Source organism: Crocodylus siamensis, chromosome 12 (assembly GCF_052110815.1).
Source record: "Crocodylus siamensis isolate JL-2025a chromosome 12, ASM5211081v1, whole genome shotgun sequence".
In the NCBI taxonomy this organism is placed as follows: domain Eukaryota; kingdom Metazoa; phylum Chordata; order Crocodylia; family Crocodylidae; genus Crocodylus; species Crocodylus siamensis.
The window spans coordinates 36,007,367-36,023,171 of record NC_143406.1 but is presented as its reverse complement, the minus strand read 5'-3'; the positions used below and the strand labels follow the sequence as shown (position 1 = coordinate 36,023,171).

Sequence of the window (15,805 nt, the reverse complement as noted above, 5' to 3'; positions counted from 1 at the left end):
CTACCCCAGCCCTACTCCCTCCCCCGGTGTGCGGGGCATTGATTTGCCCCGCCCAGGCCCTTCCCTCCCCTTTTACCACAACAGACTTACGAGCTGTACGCTGCCAGGCTGTGCTTCTTTCTGTCTGCATGCTGTGCTGCGGCTGTGCACACAAACAGGTGTTTATTGGCCAAATTATTGGCCACTTCAGGCCGATTTCCAATATAATCATTTTTCTTCATAATGGGTGCCAATCTGATATTGGACCGATGTATCAGTGCACCTCTAATCTGTATTCTTTTTATAAAAACCTGCCAGGAAGGTATTTTTGCTGGATAATATCTAACAATATTCTAGTTAGAGCACTTTTGTATCTTTGTTTGTACCAAAAATGTTTGGTGTGTCACTTTGAAAGCATGTTGTGGTCAATATGGATGATTCCTGTTTTAATAGTATGTGGAAAGAACATCTATAGCAGGTTTGGCCTCTCAGCAGATCCTGCAAAATTTGGGCTTATCTATAGGAAAACCAAAGATTTGAGGTATGGGTTAGGAAATGAGGAATTAGTCCCTTTATTGACAAAGTGAAGGCCTTGGTAGGATTCCCTGTACCTAAGACGGAAAGGCAACTAAAGTTAGTCTTGGGATTGGCTAGCTATTACTGGTACTGTATTTCACTGTTCTTGGCAGTTACAGCTTCACTAAGAGAAGCTGTGCAAGCCGGCACCCAGGGAAGTGTTGTGGTATTCAGCATGTTCAGATGCCTTTTGAGAGATAATATGAATACTATGCATTAATTCAGTGCTGTGCAATCTGGGTTTTAGTTGGAGGTTTGTCCTATAAACAGCAGCCTTGAAGTGAAGCCTTGAGACTGTTCTGTCTCCAGACTTTGAGAATGGAGAACACCCAATCCCATATACAAGTAGAAATCTCCTTCCCCAAGAACAAAAAAGCACAGTAAGAGGAGTGTCTTGCCATAAAGTAGGGGTTGAGACCCTCTGATATTATCTCTTTGGGGTCCCCTTTTCTCTGGTTACAGATTACATTTAACCATGTTAAGGGGGTATAATGTAAGAAGCCAATCCCAGACTGAAGCAGAGTACCTGGCATTACAACCCTACTCTTTTGACATCTGCCACCAGTCAGAAGCTGCATGTGCCATTGTGGACTTCTTGTGGGATGGAGTGGGGATTAGATATGGAAGAATGGGTTGCAGACTCCACTCTTGGGGAAGTGGCAGGGGGAAGATGTGTAATGGGGTGGTCTGTCCCTTTATGATGAAGTAGGCAGCCTCCTTGAGAGCCCAGCTGCAGCGCATGTGGGTCCAGATGGAGTGTCATGCTAGGAGCTGTGGAAAACTCCTATGAGAGTAAGCAGGAGAGGAGAAAGCAAATGGTGAGCTGAGCTTCCTTCTGCCAGAAGAATCCAGGCTGCTGGGCTGAGAGCCAGAGCCAAAGAGTTCTTCCTCCAGGGCCTGGGAGGAGAAGGAGGGTTCGTTTTGTTTTCTGTTTTTTTGCTTTTGTGTAACTTAAGGGAGGGCTGAGTTATTACAAGGACTAGCTGAGGAGGTGGTCAAGGGGCAGAGCCAGTCTGTAAAGGCCAGCAGGTGAACCAGACTCTTTCATACATACTCTCCCAGCTTTTAAATTGTGGGCTTATAAATAGCCTTTTCTTACAGAAAAAGATATTGTTTAACTCATTTTAAAGTTAGGGCCATCTAAGGAAATGTAGTTATTTACCTGAGAGGTTTTTAACTAATCAATTAATTGTTTTACTGATTCTCTCTTATGCTTAGTACAGTAATGTGTGCTGTAGAAGACAATGTTGGAGAAAATGATGGAAGACAATGAGTGGGAACTGTTTAGCACAGTGCTTCATAGCAGTTTGCTAATATGCTTGACTAGTATGAAGCACAATCATGTAACACAATATTGTATAGCTGCTAAATATAGTTTGTGTCTCTACAGTGGCCAACAAAAGCAAAGCAGTATCCTGTTAGTTAGCAAATGTAGGTGCTAACAGTGTTTTAATGCAAGTGTAGTTGGGATTGTATTGGCAATTGTGACAGTATTAAATATATATTCTTTAACTTATAGGTTCTAGTTAAACAACTGGATAATATCCTGACTGCCATACATGATGTACTTAATGAAAGGTAAGTTGAAATAAGATAGAAAAATGTAGTCCCTGAGACACTGTCAACTTCAGTTTTTCGAAGTGAACTACTTCCCAAACAACCATTTCCTGGTAGTGTGTGTTAAATGTTCTGTCTCGCTTTAAAAACATTAAAAAAATTTCTACCTCTGATTTATAAGAATTAACCGGACCTACTTTAAAAAATTTTTCTATTCAGTAGCATTTTATTGGCATGATAACATTTTATGTAATAAGGTTGGATTAAAAAAAAAAATGCTTCAGGCAGTTGAATGTCAAATCTCAGTGAGGCCTATCAAAAATCCCACTGTATTGCTAAAGTATGAAAGTGACAGATGCCTCGGGTATCTGTCAGAAGGAAAAAAAATGGTTATCTTGGTATTTTGTTAACAATAATACAGATTTTCATGCAAAGACAAGACTTGTATTCCAGTTGTGTCCCTTTGACTAAACAGCTATATAGACATTGACATACTTTTTTCATGTGCAGTGTAGGAAGTATTAGTTAAAACAGGGTTTAGCATGAATATGCATCGGCAACTAGAAGTAGCCTCACTTTTTTTTTTGTGGTGGTCATCGCAACAAAGTGTCGCTTTGGGGGCTAACCAACTTGGTATATCTTGCATATTGATAGCACTACTTCTAATCTGTCCCATCTGTCAAAGGTATTTTCATATAGCAATTCACTTCCATCATTCCTAATTTCTCCATGTATATTGGGCTGACTAACATCTAGTAAAAGTCACCCATGACCCTATTCACAGCAGGTGTGTTAAATAAGCCTTCAGTTAACATCATGTTTCAAATGTGAGATCTTCCAGCAGACCACGTGAACATATTGCACAAAATCAAAACAGCAGATGTTTAGTTGGCTTCTAACAAGATTGTAAACTTTCCTGTTTTATCCATCTCTACCTTGCAGTTTTTCAACTTTTTGCACCACAATTTTATATAGTAGTTCTTTGCACAGTTTCTGTAGACGCCCTGATTCACATTTTACCTCCGTCACAAAGAAAGACAGCAGAACTCTGGAAAGGAAGTATATTTTTACTTGTTAAAATCTGAGGAATTAATTGAAATTATAGATTATTGATTTGAAGAATTTAAGTAGCACTTGAAAGAAATATCTGTTTGTTATGAGTGTTGGAAAGTCCATAATTGCATTAGATAGTATTCAGCTATCTTACAAGTGCTATAAAACTTCAAGGTTTCTGGGTTTATGAAAAAAGTATGTGCTGGTTGTTGGGGAAAAAAATTGTATGACTAGTTTATTCAGTCATAGGCCATGATGGATCATCCTTTGGGATACTTAATTGCTGTTAGAAGCAGAGTACTGAAGTAAATGGAAATACTGAAGTAAGTGGATTTATCCACTCTGGTAAATTCTCTGCTTTTAAAGAATTAAAATACTTTGTACCTTTTAGATTCAGCGCATTTGACTTCTGTACGGTAGTTTCTGGACCAGTCACTTCTATTGTACTGTGCTTTTAGCTGTCAGAATTAATTAGCTGAACTCTGTTAAGTTTTTAAATTTGCACACACAGTACTGGAGCTTGATTATCACCTAAAAGCAATAATCAGTCCTTAGAATGGTGAATAACAAAGAGTGAGATAGGTGAACAAATCTGAGTATCTACATATATTAACGCACAGATTACAGGAAACAAGCTTGGTACCTGTGTACTATATATAATATGAAGTAAAATATATACTAGTCTTGGACATATTTTGAAATAAGTTATTGTCCCAAGCTTCCCCACCCCAGCCAACAGGCAACATACATTCAAGGAAAAGCTAAATTTAAAACAATGGCCAGCTGTAAACTCTCATGCTTTTGTCAGAGAAGGCAACTTCCTGAACAGATCTCCCATTGAGGAGATTGAGCCACAGATGAGAGCAAGCTTGCTTTGCAGGGCATCTAGATGAGAACTGAAATCAATTAAACCTGCTATATGTGGAGCATGTAGTAGGATTGTTTCAGATGACTAGACCCTGAATTATTTCTTGCTTGTGCCTGTACTTATATTCATTGAACTGTCTGAAAGGCATTATGTTTGTCCGGGAACAAAACTAAACTTATATATATATTGACCTGTTTAGTGAAAACCCATTTCAAATTATTTCTATGTAAACCTAGTGGCAGCTGTAGCTGTTTACTGGAGGAAATACAAAGCCTTCATACATGTATGGGTTTCTGCTTTGGAAGCAAATTGCTTACACAAAACTTGCGCTGAATGTGTTCAGGATCTTTTCTGTTTTACTTCTTATTTGTTTTAAAAAGATCTAACTGGTCATCTCTCAAAGGTGTAAATTTACTTCTTGTTATAAATACAGTAGCAAATTGCTTCAAGAACTGAGACAGGAAGGAGCTTGCTGTCTTGGTCTTCTTTGTGCTGCTTTGAGCTATGAGGCTGAGAAGATCTTTAAATGGATTTTTAGCAAATTTACCCCATCCACGAAAGATGAAGTTAAACTTCTTTACTTGTGTGCAACCTACAAAGCACTAGAGACTGTGGGAGAAAAGAAAGCCTTTTCATCTGTAATGCAGGTAAGAAGGAGAAGAGTTAAAATGGCGATTGTTTTGTTGTTCAGTATAGTGCTTAACTTGGCTTAACATTTGTTCATTTCACTGAAGAGATTAATAATGTAAGTAATCAAACAGTATATTGGCACAATAGGCATATATTTTTAGAACTGGTTGGGCATTTTTCACTGGATACATATTCCTCCAAAAGGGCTCATTTTTATCAGAATTGAGGTTTTGTGGGAATTTTTCAGTTTTTGTAGAACTTCCTTTGGGAGGGAGTTTAGAGCTCCCAAATGGAGTATGTGGTCGAAAGCAGCAATGTTTTTAAATCAAGCAAAGACATTTGGCAGTAGGGTAGGGCACTTGGTTAGGATGTGGGAGACCCTGGTTCAAATCCCTCTGTCTAACCAGGGAGTTGTGGAAAAACTTGATTCATCTCAGGGGAGTGACCTGAGCAGGCCTTCTGAATATTTAAAAATACTTATGATTAGTGAAGCTTATTTTTGATAATTCGTTGGCCTCAGCAAGTACTTCCACATGTGAAATGTTCCATTCTGTTCTGGTGTGGCTGTCACATTGGCATATTTACAAGTTACGACTGTCCCATTAAATACCAGACTCTCTTTGGCCACCTCTGAAGTCCACAAAGGAATATTGGTAGGGTTTGGCTGCGGCTGAGTAAATCTCTCTACCTGATTTGAAAGTAAGAAATAAGTGCCTCTTTTTAGAGAACTAGAGCTCAGAATTACTTTCCTAGCACTGAAAGAAAGATAACTTCAATTTTAAAAAAGCAGTTTAGATGTGCATAGGACCAAAGATTGATTGTTCATTTTTTAAAAATAATATTAAGTAGTGATTTCTGAGTGACTGGTAAACTTTGAGGCTTGGCATCATAAAATGTAGAAATGTAAGCTTGCATTTTGAAATGTCTAGTCTTTTTCCCAGCAGAGCACTCAAAATGTAAACCAGTTACAAGGGTGCCTTGATAATGGACAAGATACTCACCAAAAATTGAAATTAATCAGCTAAGCTGCTTGTAAATTCCTTGACTGCAAGTAGGAAATACCCTCCCCTTTTCCCATTACTTGCTCCAAGTTGAAAACTTCTCTGGCTTACCCTAGTCCCCAGCCTACAGTAAACCAGTAGAGCAGCGGTTCTTGACCTTGAGATCTTTTCTGGGATGCTGCAGGGTGTTGTGACATTTTAGCACTGCTAGGTATGCAAACAACATTCACAAGATAAACCCAGAACTTTCAAATGGAAGTCCAGAGTGTTAAAATCACTCTGATCTCTTGTGCTTTTTCTTAGCTTTTGGCAATGGAAGAATTGCTCTGTTATCTTTCTGTAGTGAAAAATCAGGTTAAAGCTAGGAGTTGACATTTTCTGAGCAGTGCCTTGAGTCTGAAAAGGTTGAGAGTCACTGCACTAAACTTTTGGTGTGTAGTATTCAAACTAGCCTTTTCCAAGTGTTAACAACAATCATATTGTGAGGACATGTCCTTAGTGTTTGGGAAAGGCAAAGTTGCTCTATAGGAGAAACCCTAAATGCTTGTAGCCTGGGTTCAACGTTGGGGAGTTGCAATATATTTAACATTTGTATAAAGTTTTCTAAGTCAAGACAAGGCTTTAAACCTCAATCATTTTGGAGAACCTTGAGTGTACATTCTAGCCCATGTGAATTGTAGGCATTTGTTAGGAGTGCTACTCCTTCCACTTCAAGTTTTTAAGTAGTTCGTTGGAACATCTAACAGCTGCCAACTCCTCTCTAATGGTTGCCTTATTAGGCATCGCAGTTCCTAATAAAGTTAAATTTATCATTCTCCACTTACCATTTCACACCACAGGCCACCTCTAGAGATTCTCATTTTTCATTAGGAGACAAGATAAATAGCATTTGTGACACTGTTGCGATTCAAACCATTACCTACAGGTTTACAGCAGTATCATCGTGAGCAGCCATCCATTTTTCAGCACGCCTTTCTTATGTCTTTGTGTTTAACAAAACTCATGACTTTTTAAAATCTGTTTTTGGAATGCACTGAAATAACTAGCTCTTGTAAATATGCTATTGTTTTTAAGCTTGTAATGACCAGCCTGCAGTCTATTCTGGAAAATGTGGATACACCAGAGTTACTTTGCATATGTGTTAAATGCATCCTTCTTGTGTCCAGATGTTACCCACATATTTTCAGCACCAATTTTAGGGTAAGCTTTTGCCTGATTTATTTATTTTTTTTATACCTTCTAATATGCTGTATCAACATTTCACAGAATTAAAGAAGACTGATTTGCTATTTTTGTTGTTTTCAAGGACACGGTTGACATATTGGTTGGGTGGCATATAGATCACACTCAGAAACCTTCTTTGACACAACAGGTGTCTGGTAAGTCTGGCCATAAAAATGTGTGTGATCAAAATGTAATATGTGATCAATATTTAACAGTGGTTTACTGCATACTTTGGACTGTTTCGATTAATTTTTAAGTGTTTGTTTCACTGTCATGGCATACAGAACTGGACAGGCATCCCTTAGTCCCTAGCAAAGGGGTTTTTTGTATGTCATTGAGAACAGCTTCAGTTAATTGTCATGAATTAATAAAAGTCTCAGCCCGTCTCTACTTGGGGTTAGAGAATTGATACCAAAAAGCAAATGTTTCTGGTTTGATTAATCCACAGCATTTTCTGTTTTAGTAAAAAAAATTAGAAAATCCAATAAAAGGATGTTTTTATTTCAGTATCAGTTGTGTTCCCTAGCAGTTGTAGAACTTTTATTAGTTATCAGCTCTCAGAAACTAACTTCTAAAAGGATAAGCTCCTTATTAATACCAAAAATAATGTTGTGTAAAGAAGGAGAGAAAGATGTATGGTTAAAGCACTGGATTGGAAATCAGAAGATAAAGGCTTATCTTCTGGCTTATGCCACAGACTTTCATAAGGACTTTGGGCAAATAACTTTAAACTCTCTTAATTCCTCCCCTGTAGCCTCTTCAAACAAGTGCTTGACATGTGACATCTAATATTGCTATAATGCCAATAATCATTAATAAAAATGTTAATTTGAAATTCTAACGTGAACATCATTTACTTTCTTTGGTAATACCCAAGTCAGTGTACTAATATAAGGGTGGCTAGCCTGCTGCACATGTGCCCCAAGTAGCATGGGTGTGTGGGGATGTGTGGCAGCAGCAGACAGGGGTAGGGGCAGGCAACTGAGCCACAGATAGGGTAGGGAGCTGAAAGCAGAGCGGCGCATTTTGAGTGGGGGGGTGCTGATTTGTGGCATACCTACTAAAAAGATTGGCCCACACTACTGTTTTGTACTTCATTCTGTTTCATTTGACTTGAATTTTATTCAGGATGGCTACAGAGCTTGGAGCCATTTTGGGTAGCTGATCTTGCTTTTTCCACCACGCTGTTGGGACAGTTTCTAGAGGACATGGAAGCATATGCTGAGGTAAACAGTTATTGTATAGCAGCATTAGCAGTTTATAAAATAGAGTATGTCATAGTTACACAGTATAATTCATAGTACTGCTTTTTTCAAGTTCATGGAAAGCATGTGGAGATTAATATGGGAGGGAGCTCAAAGTGCAGAACACAAAAGGAAACTGCACGCTTGCTTCTTATATTTGTATGAAGTCTTGATGTCACTGAAGTTGTCTTCAAGAAGGGAGGGGAGGGAAGGGACTTTCATCTGGGGTTTTCCCAGCCTGTGCTGAAGGGTGAGGCCAGTGGATTGGAGCCTCCTACCTTGAGGGGCTCCAATCAACTCATCCCACCCTCTAGCACAGGCAGGACAAACCCCAGACAGTCCTCCTCCCCCATCCTCCAGACAACACCAGAGCGGGGGGTGGGGCTAGGGGAGAGACGGGCAGCCTCTTGCTCGTGGTTTGGCTCCAAAGTGAGGCTCAGTAGTGTCCCTATCCTCCTTGATCAGACGGAGAACAGCGAGGGGGAGTGGGATCTCTGTAACTCATGGCTCTTTTTCTGCAAAGCTCCATGAGTTACAGCAGGGAGCTGCACATCTGTCAGCACCCATTGAGTTCACTGCAGACAAGATTTTACCCCCTTGTTTTTGAGGAGCGTAATACAAAGATGGGAACTGTAGGAACAGTTGTCTGAAACATTTGCAGGTAGCTCTATTAATCATTCTTTATAAATGAATCCCAGTGAGGCATAATGGGACATGGTGTTTTGTTTTTTTCCCCTTAGTATTTTCCCTACTTTGTAATCCTGTCTTTGTGGTTTCCTGTTCAGACAGATGAGAGGATTTTGAATTGTCATAGTGATTTTAAGAAAACTGTTCCCTATTTAACAGGGTGACTGTTGCATGGTTAGAACCTTCATGAATAAGAATTGTAATTTGTACACCAGTATATGTCGGTATAACTTATTCTACCCCAGAACGTTTCCTGGTAAAAGCAGAGCTTCATAGGTGCTGTCTGTTAGAAATAAAATGTTGTCACCTCCTTACCATTACAGCTGTGTTAGCAGAAGTCTGTAGTATTTTTTTTCTTTTCTTTTTTCTTTTGTTGTGAAATGGGATAGGATACCTTTTAACGGATAGTAAAACCACATTTTTTAGGTAGCTGTTTTGTTATATATGTGAAAGCTGCTTTTACTTACTGTATAATAACATTTGAAACTTCCATGCCTAGGACCTCGGCCATGTGGCTTCTGGGGAGTCGGTAGATGAAGATATTCCTCCTCCTTCTGTATCACTACCAAAATTGGCTGCACTTCTTCGGGTTTTCAGTACTGTGGTGAGGAGTATTGGCGAGCGCTTCAGCCCAATTAGAGGACCACCAATTACTGAGGCATATGTAACTGATGTAAGATTTCAGTATCTGTTTCACATTACTTACTGAGAAAGATTTGTCTCTTCTGACTAGGTGCCTGGTTTTTATCATCTATGGTTGTGACCATTTATTCAAGCTATGTTGCTATAGAAATAATTATGAACACAATCTAACATTAGCACTGGAATTTATACTGTGCATTGTTTTGTACTAGAGTATTTTAAGGAATAGTGTAAACTCAGTCTAAATATTACAAAGTATGACACTGACTTTTGTGGTATAACAGTATTGTAAGTGGCTGGGATTTGTCAATAAAACAAGGATTTGGTCTAAACAAGGCCAGCACATCCAAGGTACAAGACTACTTGCACATACAAAATTTGGGTGCTCAAATTTCATGGTTAAGGCCTAAGGCAATCTTTGGCTCACTTGAACGTTGACTGAAAAGGGGCTTTCCTGGCACAAATGAAAAAAAGAAGCCAACTCCTGTTCCTTTTGAACTCAGTTAGATTTTTCTGATGTGGATTTCAGTTGGGGCTGACTAGGACCAAGAATAATTAACTTGCAGTTCCTGTGTGCTTGCAGGTTTCTTAAGTTTCCAGCTTTTAAACTTGACTGTTGTTTGTTCATTTAATTAAAATATAAATGTTTGTATGCGCATTGTCAATTTATAGTAACTAAATACTCATTCCATTGTGGATTAGTGTGTGGTAGATGTATTTTCAAATGGATGTGGATTTTTGGCTCTGTTCAGATGACATGCAATGCTTGGTCTGTTTAGATGGAAATTAATTTACTTTCTCTCTCTCTTCCAGGTTCTGTATCGAGTAATGAGATGCGTGACTGCAGCAAACCAGGTGTTCTTTTCTGAAGCTGTGCTGACGGCTGCCAATGAGTGTGTTGGTGTTTTACTTGGTAGCCTGGACCCCAGTATGACTATACATTGTGACATGGTCATCACATATGGATTAGATCAACTGGAGAATTGCCAGACTTGTGGTACTGATTATATCATCTCAGTCTTGAATCTGTTGACACTGGTACATACAAATTCTCATTTTTGTGGGGTTTTTCTAATTAGAAAATGTTATATATCAGACTTATTAAGGTATCTGAATTTCAAACTGATTTAATGGTAAATTGAGACTGTTGTTTCATTTTAGTCCATTTAGGTTGTGTAATCACTGCTTCATCTCCCTCCTTTCCTTTTCAAATACAAATATTTGAATTTGTCTCTCGAACTTGAATTATCTGTTGAGTAGTTTTTAATTTAGCCAAGGTAACTGCTCTTTCATTTAACCTAGGGACAAAGCCATTTCTTTAGGTTAACTTAACTTCTTCTCTGAAATTGATAACGGCATTTGGATTGCCAGAGGGCCAGGAATTTAGTAAGTTTATGCAGCCACATCTGTTGTGGTTAACTAGTGCTGAAACATCAGTGTATGAAGAGGTATCTGCCCATGAAAGCTCATGCCTCTCTGAAACAGTTAGTCTCTATAATGTGCCACCCCGTACTACCTTCTGCATGATCAATGTATGTCAACAACAAGACCATTGGCTAAATTACTCTTCAGTCGTGGGTTGGGGTAAGGGGATAAGCATTTTAGATTGCTACCATGGAATTTATGTCCAGCAACCTATATCATCTATGTGCTTGAGTACAATTGGATTGAAAAGGAAGTATTAAAATAGCATGTCCTCTGAATAGTGAATCTGTGGAAAGTGAATTTAAGTTATCTAAAAAACCCAAAACCCATACACATTGTGAAATTGTTTCTGAGACTGATTTCCAAACTTTGATATGAGCAAACAGCTACATGCATCTTTAATGGAGTACTGAATATTTGAAGAAAGGAGTTTTACATAAAAAGGCATAAATTCAAGGCCATTGAAAATGTATATTATCCATGCTTCATTTTTTTTCTTTCTTGTCCCTAGATTGTTGAACAAATAAATACAAAACTGCCATCTTCATTTGTAGAGAAATTGTTTATACCAGAATCTAAGCTACTTGTACTTCGTTACCATAAAGAGAAAGAGGTAAGCAGCTGATACCTGTTTAACAAATATACAGTATTGTAGTTTTATGCATTTTTAGAGTATTCCAGGGATACAGGCTTTAGCTGTTGTTGGTCTAAAAAGCAGAGGTAGACAAAACTCTTGGTGTAAAAGTGATATCACCCAATATGGCTACAACCTATATCCCTGAAACATGGAAGATATTGTAATTACCCGTTTGGAAATGTTATCTTCATTGCTAAACAGGAAAGTAGCAAAATTCAACTCCCTGCCTGACATCTGACACCTTCAGGGAAGAAGCCTGATGGAGCCTTGTCTCTGCCTAATTTTAATAGTCACAGAGCAACTTTTTCACAAAGGGCCTTTGAAACCCAAGGGAACCCTACCATCCTTTACCTCTTCTGTGCAAGATGAAGTTTCTTTTCTGCCTGGGAGAACTTTTACAATCTTTGAATTCTCCTCTGCTTAATGAAGGATGTTTGGGCCCAAAAGCTTGCAAAGAAGGCAGTTTTTTTGCTACCATTTAGTTGGTCTAATAGAAGATTCCACTTCATCAAGAGTTTTGTCTGCCTTTTTAGATTATTGACTACTTAGGTTACAGAATTCTGCTCCGTAAGAAACAATGTTGCATTATAGAAAGCTGAACTGTGACATACTATAAACATAACAATTAAAGTTGGACAAAAAGTCTAAAAATCCAGGGCTGTGGGAGGCTTTTTTGTACATGGTATTTTTGTGTGCCAAGTATACTTTTGTCCCAAATGTATTTAGTTGTTTTTAACTGCATTTCCATTTCATTTTTAGGGGTTTTTTCAGTTAATATTTTTGTTTATCATAGAAATCACACAAAATTAAGGTTAGAACAAACCTCAGGAGGTCATCTAGTCCAACCCCCTGCTCAAAGCAGGACCAGCCCCAACTAGATCATCCCAGCCAGGGTTTTGTCTAGTCATGTCTTAAATTCTCCAAGGATGGAGAGTCCACAACCTCTCTGGGTAATCTGTTCTAGTGCTTTATGATCTTCCTCATGAGAGTTGGGTTTTTTCCCCCCAATATCTAACCTAAATTTTCCTTACTGCAATTTGAGACCATTGCTCTTTGTTCTGTCACTTGAACACCATTAATAGACATTCAGTTGTCTAAAATGTAATTCTTACATGGTCAATTTTGAATGGTATCCAAAAATCTGCTTTGGGTAGGTGAACTGAAAGAGTTAACTATCGAAGACTGAAAGCTTAAGTAAGCATAGTATTATACTGGACTTATTCTTGTGTCATTAATTGGCCATCAAGAAACCGTCAAAAATGATGTCTCTTAATGATATTTTAAATCTTTCAATTCTCAAGGTTGTTGCAGCAGCCCATTCTGTATATCAAGCAGTATTGAGCCTGAAGAACATTCCAGTTTTGGAGACAGCTTACAGGTTGATTTTGGGAGAAATGACCTGTGGTCTGAACAGTCTCCTCTGTAGCCTGCAACTTCCTGAGGCCTGTTCTGAAATCCAGCATGATGCTTTCAAGAACCATGTATTCAGTGTGGCTAATGCAAAGTTTGTAGTTATATTTGACCTCAGTGCCCTAAGTACCATTGGAAATGCTAAAAACTCATTGATTGGGGTGAGTATTGAATCTGATTATTAAAAAAAAAAAAAAAAAAGGCTTTTGATTTTTCTTGAGAATAGGTATTTTTGACTTTTATTGACAAAGTAAGCACAATTTTCTGTGGCCTCACTAGAAAACTTCATTTCACTATAAAATTTCTGTGGTCTCACTATAAAACTCATTATAAAACTTCATTTCAACATAGTATGCATTTGTACTTGAGGTGACTCTATTTTTCTTGGTCTCCTACATAAAACTTTATGGGGAAAGCAGTTTTAGTAATTTCAGTGCTCCAAAATTCACCAAGATTATTGTAGTTCTTGTTTAAAAATGTTCAGTGAATTACGAAATATAATTCCCAGGTTGTAGTTCCTTTATTGGGGTAATAATGCATTGCTTCTAATGCTGTCAGGGAATTCTTTTTCATGTAAAAAGACTGAGCAATTTTAGCCAGTCATAGTAGTAATATACGTTGACAGTAGGCTGCACATTTTTGATGTTACATTCTCTATTTTTTTCCAAGTGAATAGACGTTCTTTAAAGCACGATACCATATGCTGTTCTAAAAAGTGGTGTTGGGCAGAATAATTACAAGAAAGATCATATTAAATAAATTTGCATAAAAAGTACTGCAGAAAAATGCATTGAGAAAAAGAGTTTGGAAAATTTCTCTGCAGGAAAGAAAAATGCAAAGCTGCAGTATTAGTTTCCACAGTATTTTCCCAATCTACTCTTGCATCTCTCTTGAGACTGAAAAGACCCAGATGGGTTTCCTTAGCTAAGGGCAGGAATGTGTATTCATTCAGATTTGAAAATGTGTAGGTAGAAAAAAGGTTGAGTCCTAGTAAAAAAGTACTGACTCCAAGTTCTTAGTATTGTACTTTTTGTTTAAACAGAACTCATGACTTCTTTTCCTTCATAATTCAGATGCATGTAAACATGGCTAATAGCTGTTTCCTTTCTGTAAACTTCTACACTTGCTTGACAATTGTTTTACAGATGTGGGCCCTTTCTCCAACTGTGTTTGCATTACTCAGTAAAAATCTGATGATCGTACATGATGATATAGCAGTGCATTTCCCTGCTGTTCAGTATGCAGTTCTTTATACTTTATATTCGCATTGTTCCAGGTATGACAGTTATTTAATCATGAATGATTAAGTGAGAATTTAAAAATGCTAATATGATTTTTTTTTTTTGGTGAGGTTTCTTATACTATTTAATCCTTATTTTCAGTTATTTCAATTTCGAATATAAAAAATATACAGTATTATTTCCTGCACGGTATTCTTCTGAAACAAATGAATGCCCATTTGCTAACTAGACCTAGATTTTTTTGGTTTGAGCTAGTAATCAGCTATGAAAAAAATAAGCTCTCAGTATTTTATCTATAATTTCTAGTTCAAGTATTCTATAAATGATGTGGACCAAAAAATGAGGAAAAAAAGAAACTGGTATTTTCTCTTTAAACTCGTATTTAGTTTATTCTTTTAGTTCCACATTGTAGAGCACTTCATTTTGTACATCTTTCTCGTAAATCTGGCAGAACATTGTATCGTTAAATGTAACTGCAGAAGTTAAAGTAAATTTTATTGTAAAGTATCCAGAAATACTAAACTTTTAGATTTGTACCATAAGACTCTCTAAGGTGTGATATTAAAAACTCTAGCTTGAAATAAATGTAGGGAGGAACAGATTGCTGATATGCATCTTAATTCTAAGATGGCACAAGAGTGACTATACAAGGAATCACTCATTTTTAAGATATTTTGCATGTATTGTGGTCGAGTCCAGTGTTCCTGGTGGCAAGGAAGAACAATAGCACTTTTAAGCTGGATAAAATGCACATAAGGCTGATGCTAGATTCCCCAGTCAGTGTTGCAAACATATGTTGTTGATTTTTTTCATATCTCTCTATTTAATTTAGAAATTGTATTTTCAGTGCTTCAACAAGATTTGGAGTCACAGCATGAAACAAATTACAGCATAATTATATTTAACCCCTGCCTGTTTATTCAGTCATTAATGCCACATCGAAATTTATCTGTGGAGATGATGTTTGCCAGCATAGAAAATATTTTATGAAGTTTTACTGTTAGAAAGTCATGTGCTTTGTTATATTTAAACTAATTTCTGAATATGTCTGGATGTGACGCACACTTTTTTTTCTAGTTTTGAGATGTATTAAAAGGAATTATTTTAATGTTTTCCTTCAGGCATGACCACTTCATATCTAGTAGCCTCAGTTCCTCTTCACCCTCTTTGTTTGATGGAGCAGTAATTAGTACTGTGACGACAGCTACAAAAAAACATTTCTCTATCATACTAAACCTTCTAGGGTTATTGCTTAAGAAAGATAATCTCACTCAAGATACCAGGTAACTACTAGTGATTTCTGATTATTGACTTCACAGGATTTCTCTTTCCACTAGCATTACTGGCTTGAATATTAGAAGCAAGAAAATGTCTACAGCTGTGGGTAGATTCACAGTGAGAGAAAGCAGTTGTCACGTCTTGGTCATGGCCCAGTTTTGTGGTCATTTCACAGCAGCCCATCCCTTGGTGCTGATTGATAGAGAGACCTGATCCCTTAGTGCTGATTAGCAGAGAGGCCCCGGGGAGAGGAGAGATGAGGGGGCAGCTGCTATCTTGATTGCTGGCTGCCCTTCTGTGGCCCAGCTCCTTGGCATTGATTGGCAGAGGTGCAAGGGTGCAGCCGCCATCTT

At 37.8% G+C, this 15,805-nt stretch overlaps 1 protein-coding gene across 2 annotated transcripts in view; it reads left to right on the top strand.

The window, feature by feature from the left end:
* SMG1 (SMG1 nonsense mediated mRNA decay associated PI3K related kinase) overlaps window positions 1–15,805 on the top strand; it is a 99,986-nt gene that overhangs the window by 31,362 nt on the left and 52,819 nt on the right. For both annotated transcript variants that reach the window (XM_090024764.1, XM_090024763.1), the window contains exons 5-15: window positions 2,075–2,133; window positions 4,467–4,680; window positions 6,739–6,864; window positions 6,971–7,043; window positions 8,017–8,114; window positions 9,319–9,492; window positions 10,275–10,499; window positions 11,398–11,499; window positions 12,825–13,094; window positions 14,079–14,209; window positions 15,296–15,457. In XM_090024764.1, the coding sequence (XP_089880890.1) occupies window positions 2,075–2,133; window positions 4,467–4,680; window positions 6,739–6,864; window positions 6,971–7,043; window positions 8,017–8,114; window positions 9,319–9,492; window positions 10,275–10,499; window positions 11,398–11,499; window positions 12,825–13,094; window positions 14,079–14,209; window positions 15,296–15,457 (1,634 nt within the window). The remainder of the gene's footprint in view (window positions 1–2,074; window positions 2,134–4,466; window positions 4,681–6,738; window positions 6,865–6,970; window positions 7,044–8,016; window positions 8,115–9,318; window positions 9,493–10,274; window positions 10,500–11,397; window positions 11,500–12,824; window positions 13,095–14,078; window positions 14,210–15,295; window positions 15,458–15,805) is intronic.